A 12,590-nucleotide genomic window follows, 5' to 3' on the forward strand; every position below is an offset into this window, starting at 1 on the left:
CACCCGGCGTCGGGTGCGACCTTTGACGAGGATGCCAATTCGATATCGGTTTTCGGGCAGGTCATTGAACCTGCTTACCAAACTATTTCCCCTGTCCTTGTGTGGTATAGGCGATAGGCAAATAGGTTTGGTATGGAAAATGTTGCGTAAAGTAAACGAATGGTGCCAAATCAATACCGAGGCGCGTGGTGTTTCGACGCGAATTTATCAGCCCTTGCGCTATTTTGCAAAACAAAAATGAAACCCCAAAAACACCCCTCGTTCAGAAATATATTTAAAAATATTCTCCTGCCCCTAAAATAGCACGGAAAGAAACGACCCTTTGCTTGTTTGTGCGGCTCAGAAGGAACAAAAAACTATTTATGACCCAAAGTGGTAGACAGTTTCTCCATATGTCTGGCAGGGAAACGGGCGGCCCGTAACGATCGCTATCCCGACCCTCGTGGGGCCCGGTTTTTTGGCTCGAAAGGAAAACCAATTTTCCCATTTCGCAAGTCATTCTTACATAAATTGAGGCACGTTAGGCTGACACACGGCGAAGGTTCGACTGAAAGTCCAAGAAACGAACGGCATGATAATGTAGTTTTATCAATATTTTAGACGAAATTTATGAACTTTGGTGCAATCGCGCGACCTGCCCCCCCCCCCCCCCAGAAGCTCTCGCCAAATCGTTCTCCCGGTGGCAGACTTGAAGGGCGTTGCGTTCAAACGCTGATAGACGACTGTTCGCCCAACGTTCATTTCGCTAGCTGTGACGCAAATCGCAATCGTTTTCGTTGTGTTCGCGTCGCTCGTCGTTCGACGAAGCCCACCACGCCCGGGACGTCCTGTCTGGCGACGTGTTTGTTTTGATTCCACTTCAACGAATCCCATCAATGTCACGGACAACGAATGGCACGTAAGAAAGGTTGTTTTCTCGTTGAGGAGACGCCCAACACGCCAACAGGATCCTTCAGTTGCGCAATAGTACGAAGTTTTGAAAACGCTTCGTGACACACAAAAAGACATACAAGCTCCAAAAATCGTTCCCTTAACAGTGATTAGAATCTGTTCATATTCTTGCTTGCTATCAAAACACAAGTTATTTCATGTTTATATTTTAATTTGGCTCATTTCATGTTCTCAGTTAAAACAGAACGAAAATATTGAACGAAACAGAACGAAAACTGAAGCGTCGATGGATGAAAAACTGAAACTGTTCCATTCGGTACAATGTACCGTCGTCCAACATTGTACGCGACTCGATTCGGATCACAGATTCTTTGTTCCAGATTAAACATTCACTTCAGTGTGCAAAAGCAACAAGAAGAAGGTAAACTCTCCACTGAGCGTACCGGCTCGAATTAGAATTTCACCGCAAAATCGGTACCGACGATGAAGAGCTCCAAAAACCGCAAAGCCTACGTCAACGGCGGTGTTTTGCTCTTTTACGCCCGGAGATCGTTGAAAGGATAATTTAAATGATAAAGAATAGTTCCAGCGGGGGCGGCTCGAATGTAAACACGGAAAATAACACCGTCGCAAAAAACATTGATGACATAATTTGTAACCCCCACCCCAGTTCCTGCCGCAAAAGGGGTGGCGGGTTCTTCTGCACAATTTTCGCATGATCGATTAATCTTTGAGACTGAGAGGCGACTTTTGAGGAGAAAAAAAGGAAGGCAAACCGCATGTCAAACTTCTCGAATTTCCGTTCGTTTGTCAGAGCGTGACATATTTCTGCTGATGTCATGATTCGACAGCCTCCTCTGATGGAACTTTCCGGAAAGGCTGCCTTTTTTAGGAGGGTCCCTTTTGTGTCATAAAGATTTAAGAATTCATAAATTACTTTACGTCGCGGTGGCTGCTAGCTCATCATATTGGAAAACAATTACCCTTTTCCCGGAAAGTGACACGAAAAACTTTGACAAGAAACGGTGAGATTCGATCGGATTGAAATACAAAAAAAAAGAAAATGGAGAACAGAAGCCTATTCTTGTGAAGTGCAAAACAAAAACCTTCGGGGCACTTTGGAAAATTTTCCATTTTCGAGCACGACCTGACATCATGCATGACGCAGACACAACTTGACATGTCCCGAACCCAGCCAAACTGAACGTAAGACAACGTTTTCCACTTTTCCTTTACTTCCGTCACCGAGAAAAAGAAGAGATATTTGAGACGGCATGAGAAAACGAGCCGAAGAGGCATTTTTGTAGCCGCCGAACCAAAAAATTGCTGTGAAAAATCAATACACCCCGTAGACATGGGCGGTGTTTTGGGGCCATACTTCGTTACTGGATTTATTCTTTTCGTGTAACCTGTTCCTTCCCATGACCACAGGGCTTTTCCCCAGTGTGGTTTATTATTTACGTTGACTTTTTGCAGGACCCTTTGTCACGCTATCGCATCTGCAAGGCGACCAAAAACTACTTCACCGGCCTTCGGCAAAACGGGAAAATAAAACCAATCCCATCCCATCCAAAATGTGTTCGTACGATTCGGCCGGACGGAAATTGCCAAGTTCCGAATACCAATCCGCATTATTGGAATGCTATACTCGATGTCGGAATGTTATCCCTCTGGTCGGCGTTTTTCCTCGCAGCACAAGGACAAGAATGTTAACCCGGTGCCCCGGGCGGGTGCTGCGCTATGATGGCAACATTTAGTAGCATGTGTACGAACCAGACGAACCTGCCATGTGCAACCGCACCTGCATTTCAGAGCAACCCGAGTTGCACTGCAGTTCCGTTGCAGCTTAATTCACTCACGCCATCATCGGGCAAATAAAGCTAAATTGTTTCTCATAAATTATTGATTGCATAAATGCAAAACCAACGAGCGCCTGCTGTCTACCGAGAAGCCGCCAACATCATTAGGGATGGAAAACGTGTGGGATTTTTTCTCCCAACCGTGCAATATCATCTGAAACGAGAACGAGTAAAATACGAATTCGATACGCTGTGATGTGTTAAACTTTATTCAAAAATCAAATTATAAAGCCCTTTTTCCGACCCATGGCAACCATGGCCTATTCAAACTCTCCACGTTCGGTAGCATAATTGATGACGGTGCGACCTGCAAAGCGGCCCCAAAATCAGGCCCCGCTGCTATCCCGCGTGCCTCCCCTCTTTCAAACTTTTCCTTTTGCAGTCACTCAACTCCATCGACCATTTTCCCGGCCACTCCGGCGGTGTGACGCAATAAGTGGGAAAATATCTTCGGGCGCCCTATAATTATTCCGGCACGCTATAATGCCATTGTGCGCGAGAGCCGGTGTTGCTCTCCTTCAAATATATATATATGTGGTGCCCTTTTCAATGAGGCGAACATAATAAAAAGAAGAAAAAAACCGGCACACACACACTCACACCGTGCAGCGGTCATGAATTTTAAATGAGCACTAGAAATTCACCTCTTTTGCCACCTCCTTGCCTTCCCAGGGCGCACCGGGATTTGAAGACGCAAGGATACGCAAGTACAATCTTTTCGTGTAAGGGCCCCACACGTGCCATGCTAGGCGTGCTGGAATGTTGCTACCGTGCAGCACAAACAAGTCATAATGGCGTGTTGGCCCCCTCGAGATATGGACCGCAAAAATAACTCCCAAGCCCTCGGAGGATATGTGCCTTTAACGAACCTTCCACAACACACCATTGACTCGGATCGTCTAAAAGTAGTTCGAAGCGGGCAAATGAGGTCCCGCATGAGCATGAGACTGTGGCTATTGGTGGGTGTATGTGTTCGCAGGGTTCCAGCTGCTCGGGGCTTGTGCTGGGCTTCCAGCTGATTGCATGCCTGCTCCAAATCGTTTTATGAAAATATCCTACTACATACTTTGTAGCGCTCAGTGAAGGATAGCTATAGCTTTTTCAATCTTCTTTAGAGGCTTTTCCGACTGAAGGGCAGACCATTCGGTTTGGAATGGAAATTCTGGGGGGCCTAAAATTGTATCAATAAATGTTCATGATATTATAATTCAGGAATACTTTTCTCGCACTTGGCAACGGGCGCTTGCGAAGTGCTATATTCGCCGATCGTTTCTAATGGTCTCAACATCCCGACCATTAGCTTCTCGCGAGGTACGTACAGATCTGCGAAAGCCTTAAGAAACACAGGTGGATTAGAAGAAGCCAGTCGGCCCCCCCAAAACGAAAGCACGGTGAAGAAAGCATGGAATAAAATGAGCTTAAAAAAAAGAAAACAAGCACATACAGGAAAACGGCATTGTGGCGCGTCTGCGCACAAACTTCTACCCGCATTCGACTTGGGTTTCGCGGCGGGTTGGCGAAACGAAGCAAAGGGTGGGTTTGGCCACAGGAATCTGGAGGCGCTCTAGAAAGCGTTCCGGCCCAAGTTTGCGGAACGGTGGCTGAAACGTTTTTGGAACGGAGCCAGATGGGGAAAAAAAAAACACCGGCGGCCGGTCGGGGACGTGCTCCGGGTCAGCGCCGCTCAAAGGCCCCAAAAAACGGCGAATCACGGGAAGTTGGCGTAAGCAAAAGGTTGCGAAAAGGAAAGGATCCAAAAAATTGCTTGGCGAAAAAGCAAAAAAGCAGGACGTTGCCACGAATGTGGAAAAATTGAGCAATTGCACCACTTTCCGGGGACGGGGAAAAAGGTTCACCCAAAGGCTCCGAAACACGGAGTGTCGACGATATGGCTATAAAAATGTTTGCTCATATCGGCCGCTGTTTTTTTTATCATCCAGCCACGGTTTTTACGGGTGGCTCTGATTTTTTCCACAAGTCTGCAGACTTCGGTTCCACTTAGTCTGGCTGGCAAATAATTGCACTTAATGAGCTACATAGGCACTTATTTTCCCTGGTCCACACTTCAAACGCCACACACACACACACACACGACAGGACGACCGACATCTCTCGTGTAACGCCGAATCGCTTTTCCGCTGTGCCTTACGATTACGATCGCCGCAGCAAAATAGGGACAACATTCAATTATGAACCATTTTCGACCATAAAACGACGTCGCCATACGTCGTTTTCGCTGCCAAATCTGTGTGAAAATCGAGAAAACAACATCATCATCAGCCGTGGGTTCTTGGTGCCACATACGTAAACAACCCCACCTCCCTCGCCTGGCCTGCCGGAAGGATGACGCAACACCAAGAGCGAAATCTTGTGATGAAATTCCAGAAACATATTTCACGGTTCACGGCTCGGAAGAGAACCTAGTTGGGGCTCCAAAGGATAAGTCCCACTAATGCTTGTATTCATGTCGGATTCACGCCAAACGATATCGTTATGATTTCCGTTCCAGGAACAATGTAGAAACATTTCGAATCGGATGAAAAAGGATCCAGAAGTATTAACATGATTTTGAAACTGCAGCCAAAAGTTTAACATCCAACTTTTTACTCAAGCCAAGGTCCCAAGCGTTCTAAAGTCCATAGTCTAAGCTCTAGATTTCGCAGATTTTGAATAGGATAATAATACTTGCCTTGCCTGAGTTTTTCCGGTCATACGAAACGATTGATAAATCAACATTTCTCTAGCCCTTCAGGGGTTGCTGGTGTGCTGCCCTAGTCCCTCGCATGTCACACGCAAGACGCATCCTGCCTGCAGCCGCTGCCACCGGCGCATTCCGTGACGCCGTGCGCACCGATGGTGACACGAAAACAGCATTGCGTATAATCGACCCGGAGTGTGGATGGAACCGAAATATTCGCCTCGCCAGCAACCGCGAGCAACCGAAAATAGAACGGCCAGGACTCGAACTTCGATCGATTCGTGTCCGTGTTTGGGGCCGGGTGGATCGCATTTCCTCCCTCCCATCGGGAAAAGTGTGAGTGGCAATCGACCACCGTGCCATGACAAGGATCTCCCTCGGATCGGGAGTCCGCTTTCGCCCCGACCGTGTGACCTCGAGACAGCCAGGACACAGATGGCCACCGGAAAAGGGGCGTTTCGAGATTACTTTCGTCGCTTTCATGTCTCCGTTAACGCTCGGTCTCCCCTCGCTCCTGTTGTCCGTCTCTTTCACCGTTTTGGAGAGGACACTCGTTTTGTCATCGGAAATAACAAACCACCCGAACAGAATACCAAGTAAGGGAGACCACAAAGAGTGCCAGGGAAAACGGGAAAAAAACGCTTGGATGGGGATTTAACGGGCAACGGGCCGGCTCAAGTGGAAGATGAACACTTCAATGAAGGCCTCGTTGTCCGTGGGCTCCTATATCTCCAAAAGGCATTCCTGGTGCGCTATAAACCCGGGCTGCTTCACAGCGAAATGTGAGAAATAGTTCTGAAATTACACACCGGATGCTTCTGTTTTCTAGGGGCTGATGGTGTTTCCCGCATTTTACTTCCGTCCTTGTACGGCCGCCATCTGGGGCCAGAAAAAGGATACCGGAAAGGAGACAGGTGAAATTGATTATCATGGAAACCGTCGTTTCCCTCCAGATCCCTGGCGCCAGGCGCTAAAAGATCTAATAGTAACACCTAACAAATTGTGCTCTTGAAACCCATTCCAACTTTGTGGTCTTTCATCTACAACACTTTGTTACTTCGTTGTACAGACGAAAGGACCACTCGTTGCGGCGGTTTTGAATGGAAAGCGAAAAAAACAACACCCCTTTCTCGTCGTTGATGTCAATTTTCGTTTGAACAACGGTCGCTTTTCATATGGAAAACCATAACCGGACGGGTAGCAAATAAGATGGATGAGTAGTAAGCGATAAAGGCGCAAGCATTTAAGCATCCGAAATGCAGTGGAATGGAAGCGTCTACTTTCTTACTGGTTCAACGAATTCGTAGAACATCCATTCACAACGCACAACCGGGTTGAGAAGGAGCGCGAGACGGGATGGTATTTTTCACACGATGATTAAAGAGATCCATCGTTCGCAGTCTTCGCATTCCAGAAGGAAGGAAAATGATGCCGCCTGCGACGGGAAAGGTTGGTGCGGTAGGTGTTAAACACCCGTCGTTAATCCATCTAAAGTTCTATTTACATTCTTCGAGAGCCGGCAAATATTATGCTTGTCAAAGTGTAATATTTACTTGTCAGTCGTTTGACGACATTGACAGAACGTGATATGACGGAAATTCAAAAAAGTTGGTAAACTTTTGGGTGATCAGTTTTCCATTGCAAATCATCATACATTGAATATTTTGATTGATGTTAGTTCCAATGTTAAAACTCGTTTCAAACATTCTTCTGCATATAATTTATCACAAATTCCTCTATGTAAATATTTGGATGTTTTCAAAAAACAAACCCCAGCCAAGTAAATTATAATGCATGATGTTTGAACACGGTAAAAGTGTTTGTGGAAAATTAATACAAAATAAAACGCTCGCTGTCAACACGAGGCATAAATCAGATCAAAGCACTTTCGTCCTTGGCAAACCGGCCGAAATACTTCTTCGCTAATCGCCCCTTAGGCAGCCTTTTTATCGACCTCGTAGATTAGTGTTCCAACAAATCTTTGCCTCTGGCAAGCCTCGCCTAGACGCGTCCTGTTCCCCCCTTTTTTTTTTTTTTTGTCTACTGCCTTTCGGCTAGGGAGTGCCTCATTCTACGCGGTCTGAGCTGCAGACGAATAATTTCATAATGTTCCGTCGTGCTGTGGTCGTTTTTATTTTCGTCCTTCGGGGATTGGCAAAGTCCGACGGTGACTGCTTCGACCCCAAAATACCGACCGGGTTTTCATGCGCTCCTCCCTCGGTCTCGGCCAATATTTGTCTAGGCTTTTACGGTCACGCATAGCTTACCGGCGCCGCCGAGTTCCTCCGAAGGCTTGGGGGTGAGCGCCCCAAAAAAAAGGATCATCCATCCGTTGGACGTCTGGACAATCGGCATAATAGCGTTGGCTCGTTCTTCCTTGCGGCTGATAAACGACTCTTCGAAAAGGACATAGAAGGACTCCCGCATAAACTGACATGGGGGGAGAGTATGGTTGGTAGGGTGTTAAGGATGATGTAATTAATTGCTAACGATCGCAGAATGGCGTTCCTGGTCCCGTTATGTGACGGATAGCGCCGTTAGTAGGTACGATAGGCGTTTATGGTGGTTAGAGGTGGGTTCACGATCCGCTATCGCTAATTGACGACGAACCAAACCGTATCCGCCTTTTTCCGGATATCCTTCCAGCTAACAAGCTCTTGTGTGACGCAAGCGAGTTGGGAAAATAAAACCCAAGCCTCAGGCTATTCTTATCATTTAGTAAAGGAACGCACGGAAGTGAACCCTCGTCTCCGATAACACCTACCTTTGACAAGCCGTTGAAGGATGATATCCTTATGGTCCTGGGAGTGTGGCTCTCCGATGATGATCAACAGATAGCACCCGGTCAGGGGACTCGGAGGGCCAACACCCAGGATGCTGGGCGGTCCGTCGGAACCTGCCCCGAGATCGATGCTGCCACCGTGCTGCAGCCCATCTCCGTTGACCCCCATCGGTGCCTCGTGATCCTGATCCATCGTCGCGGCTTCCGTCGCTGCTGGCTCAGAGTACAGAGTCTCCAGTCGAAGGGAAAGAGGGCTCCTTCAGTTCAGGCAGAAGAAATAGCAGCGGTGGAAACTGGATACGGCGCTCCCTTCTTGAGGTTACGATGTATGACTAGTATGTATTTCCCAACTTCGATAGGTCACTTGCACGATGTCGGGTCAATAAATCACTGAAGCGCAAGACGCAATATCTGACCAGATGAACTTTTCGTCGTTCCTCAAAACTCTACACGACCCTTTCTCACCCCGGGCAGGAAAAACCCCAACTGGCAGGACCGTGCCAGACACTCTGGGACAGATGGGTGGATGGGTGGATTAGCGTACCCCGAGAGCTGGGTCGGATGAGAAGGAGTCGGGTTTCCTTTTTGGCTATGTTGCGTGAAACACACCCGTAACTTGATGTCCTGCCTGTGCACTTTATCGCTCACGACTAACACAGAGACACCGGGTTGAATCGAGTCCACTAGCCTTGTTTCCGAGTTGGCTTCACGCGTGACCGACGCAGGGAAAGTCCTTCCGGGCGACGAGAGTAGGTAGAACTCCTTGCTCTTGTCCTACTACTCTCTCTCTTGTGATCGGAAAAGCTCAGAGCAGTTTTTCCGTTTTACTCTCACGATTCTCACACGCACACAATCACACTGAGTGTACCAACACTCTCACACACGGTTCCAAAAAGATCGATCCTGACGATGACGGGGAAAAGTGTCTCACTCTTTTCTTAAATCCCTCGCAATGTAAGCTTTTCCTATTTTTTGCTAGGAATTTGTCTTGTGGGGACAATATATATTGTAGTTTCACCTATTTCACAATCACACGTTTCCGGTTGAATCTCTGCCTACTTTGCCAAGCTGATTCTAGTGAAGTATAATAATTTAAATACCCTCCTATTCTTCGAATACTTGCATTCACAGTTTGACGCGATTGATCGATTTTTCTTTGTCGGTATCGCACACTTTTTCCACGCAAAAACACACTATCCTTGCTTAGCAGGGGAGGGGGGGTTTACTTTTCTAGATGGTTTATCTTACGAGCTTAAATTTCTTTAATCTAAAGTATACGCCTGTCTGTTACTCTGGATGTAGAGAACTAGCGCTGGTAACGTAACAGTTGCTTTCCTTCCAGTGACCAGTGTTCCTGTCTATGGGCTGCTTTCGTGTGCACCTGATTATCCTTTGAAGAACCACGCCACGAGTAAATGGGGACAAACACGGTCGCACTTTTGCTCACTCTTTCTCTCACTCTCTTTCTCGCTCTGGCCTATGTTTTCCTCGCAGCAGTAACTGGTGCTTTTCTTTGGGGCACGGTTTTTTTCCCAACTGTTCCGTTGGAAGGATGGCTACGATTTTTCGGGTCCTGGTTTTATGGTTTTTGGTTGGCAACTTTCGTCTCACTTCACACAGACCACCTCACGGATTGTGTGTTTGATGTTTCCCGACTGGTAGCGGACGTTGGTTTAAACTTTCGCAGCAACGTTTGAACTGTTTTATTGCGGCTTTCGTATCTTCGTTGCCGAACCTGCGTGAATGGGAGTCGCGTTTTTGCTTCTGCTTGTGATGATGATTTATCGGTGCACCGGGGAGAGATCAGATCTATACGACCGGCGTTTTTTTTTTGTTCAGGGTACAGTAGCCAAGTCACCTGCGCGTTGCTGCGAAAACGATTTCGGTATGACAGACTCGGCCGACGATGGGTTGCTTCTGGCCGCTGCCTGCCGTTTCGCCGTTTGTTGTTGGTGTTACTGGCCCGTTGGCTTCGCCGTTCGGTTTCCTCGACTCCATGGAGCGCGTTTCGTGTGTGTCATGCTGCGAGCGGAAGGAAAATCTCCGTTTGTAGAAGAGAGCCACAACATCGGAAGACGGGCCCGATGAGACAGACTTTGGACGGCGAAATTTGGATGGGACGCGATCGCGCATGCCTCGGTTCGATTTTTCGTGCGCTACCGGCATCGTTGTGTACGTGTGTAATTGTGCAAACTCCCTCTCACTCATCCCCCACCCCGAGTGGTGGGGTCTCGAACGGAGGGGGCTTTCTCTTCGATGCTTTCCATTAGTGCGCTCTACGGGTCGCAAGGAGAATATGATTCCGTGGTCGCACACACCCTTCTTTCGTGCCTGCCTTTTTCCCGTTTTCCACCAACGCCACCCACACGCCGATCATCGCTGTCCTCTGTTTGAGCAACGTTAGGAAACCAGAAAGAGAATGCAACATGATGGAGATAAAAAGAAAGAGAATGAAGGAAGCGAAAAAAAACGTCGGAGAGAGCGACACAGCGTTGCTCCAAAATATTTCTTCCACATCTGTTTTTCCGATCATACTCTTACCCGACGGAACGAATTCTGCTCCTTCTAACTTCCCCTCGAGCATGTTATTTGTTTGACTTTGGCAAACCACTCTGGTGCTCCAATTTTCACAAAGATCCATTAAACTACAATTTATGCTTGCATGAATTCATCGAGCCTAACTTATATTTAGTTTCTTGCTCAATGTTGATCATTCATTTAGAATCTTCGTGATAGAAATCGTTTGTTACCAAGAAAATTGTACGGAAACGCAAAAGGAATGTGGTAGAAGAGAAAAAAAATGCCCACTTTATACTCGGATAGTTGTTCGAAGAAACGAACTGAACAAAGACATCATAAACATAAAATCCGAATAGAAACTTAATCCAAGTTGATACAAAAAACCGTCGATAAAGACGGATCTAAGTGGCAAGCAATCGATAACGAGACAAACAGTAAAATCGTACCACAAAAAGACCCCACGAACGGGTCTGGGAAAACGAAACCACAAACGGAAATTATGAAAAACAAGAGCATCAAAACATTCAGACCGAATGGCGTGTCGAATAGAGTCAACAGCCGGTACCGGCATTAAGAGTGCGATTGGAAAAACACACCAACCGGCCGCACTGGGCAGCGGTAAGATGGGAAAACCTTCCCGCAGAAGGCTATGGAAAGTGCCAAGCGCAAATGGCAGGAAAAAGATGCAACTGATCGGAAAAGCATTTCGTCGAATGAGAACCGGCTGGTTGCAGTGCTTCCGATAAGCACTGATAATGAGTTTGTTAAATCGAATTCACTGCCGCAGACACCACCCAAAACCCCCCCCCCCCCCCTCCCACGACCGGTAATTGAGAGGATAGGAAAGCCAATTTTTCGCTGACCGTACCTCGTGGGTACCTCGTCCATCGATCGATCCATTCAGTGGTCAATTTGCTCAAATGATCTTGTTTCGCTTTTCCCGCTGGCCAACGGGGGAAGCTTTCGATGGCCCTGATTGCGGTGTACTTTCATCGGCTATCGGCGGTTGTTCACGCGACCGTTCCTATCGGAAGATGTTTCGAAACATTAACCCATCGGACGCTAACGGCCACTTTATCCGAAGTGTGATGATAAGCGGGTTGACCATTGACCGGTAGAAAATGCAGCAAATGGAAGAGCACTTTCATCAATCGTACGGTAATTAGAATATTTGGCCACCAAGAGGAATCATATCTTATCGGAATATGGGTGTGTAATCTTATCTCTTTCTTCATTTGACATCGACGATAAGCTAGCATAATCCGTCTTCAAACAGATTCGCGGCTTTGTTAGTGATTCAGAATGGTGTGCCATATTGGCTTTCAATTTCGTCACGCATTGCGCTTATCAAAATGAATTGTTCCGTGTTGTGCACCCGATAGTTTGAGGACCTAGTTTTCCGATAGCAACGAGTGGCCCGATAAAATGTTTAAATTTGGAAAACGTTTGTCCAAACATTCGGTACCGTTGGACGCATTCAGAGCCTCGATTTACACTGCATAAATACGGACACTCCCGGCCGCGGAGGGTCCGACCAGAGCATTTTGTTTCCCTCACGACAACCGGCAGTAGCAACAACACCCCCGTTCAAATGTTTTATGCACTCCTCTGGTGTTGGTGGTTGGTCGAGAAAGTTTGGAAAGTCTCCCGAGGGCAATGAATTTTCCCCCCGGAAACAGTGCGCTCTCCTCGATTGCGTTCAATCGCTTTCCCAGCAATATATATCGGTACCGATTGGACTGTGGGTTTCCGGACGAAATTGAATCTATAACTCAACCAAAGTTTCAGGGACCCTGCCCGTGCCCGCACCGCCAACACCCCTTCCCATTAGCGGCATTAA

General features: G+C 47.3%; 1 protein-coding gene across 1 annotated transcript in view; it reads right to left on the reverse strand.

Annotated features, from left to right (window-relative positions):
* Nucleotides 1-8,423, reverse strand: part of LOC131260043 (microtubule-associated protein futsch) — a 37,655-nt gene extending 29,232 nt beyond the window's left edge. Inside the window, exon 1 of the mRNA XM_058261696.1 lies at nt 8,213-8,423. Within this exon, the coding sequence (XP_058117679.1) occupies nt 8,213-8,423 (211 nt within the window). The remainder of the gene's footprint in view (nt 1-8,212) is intronic.
* Nucleotides 8,424-12,590: the final 4,167 nt, after the last annotated feature.

This window comes from Anopheles coustani, chromosome 3 (genome assembly GCF_943734705.1).
Source record: "Anopheles coustani chromosome 3, idAnoCousDA_361_x.2, whole genome shotgun sequence".
Classification (NCBI taxonomy): Eukaryota; Metazoa; Arthropoda; class Insecta; order Diptera; family Culicidae; genus Anopheles; species Anopheles coustani.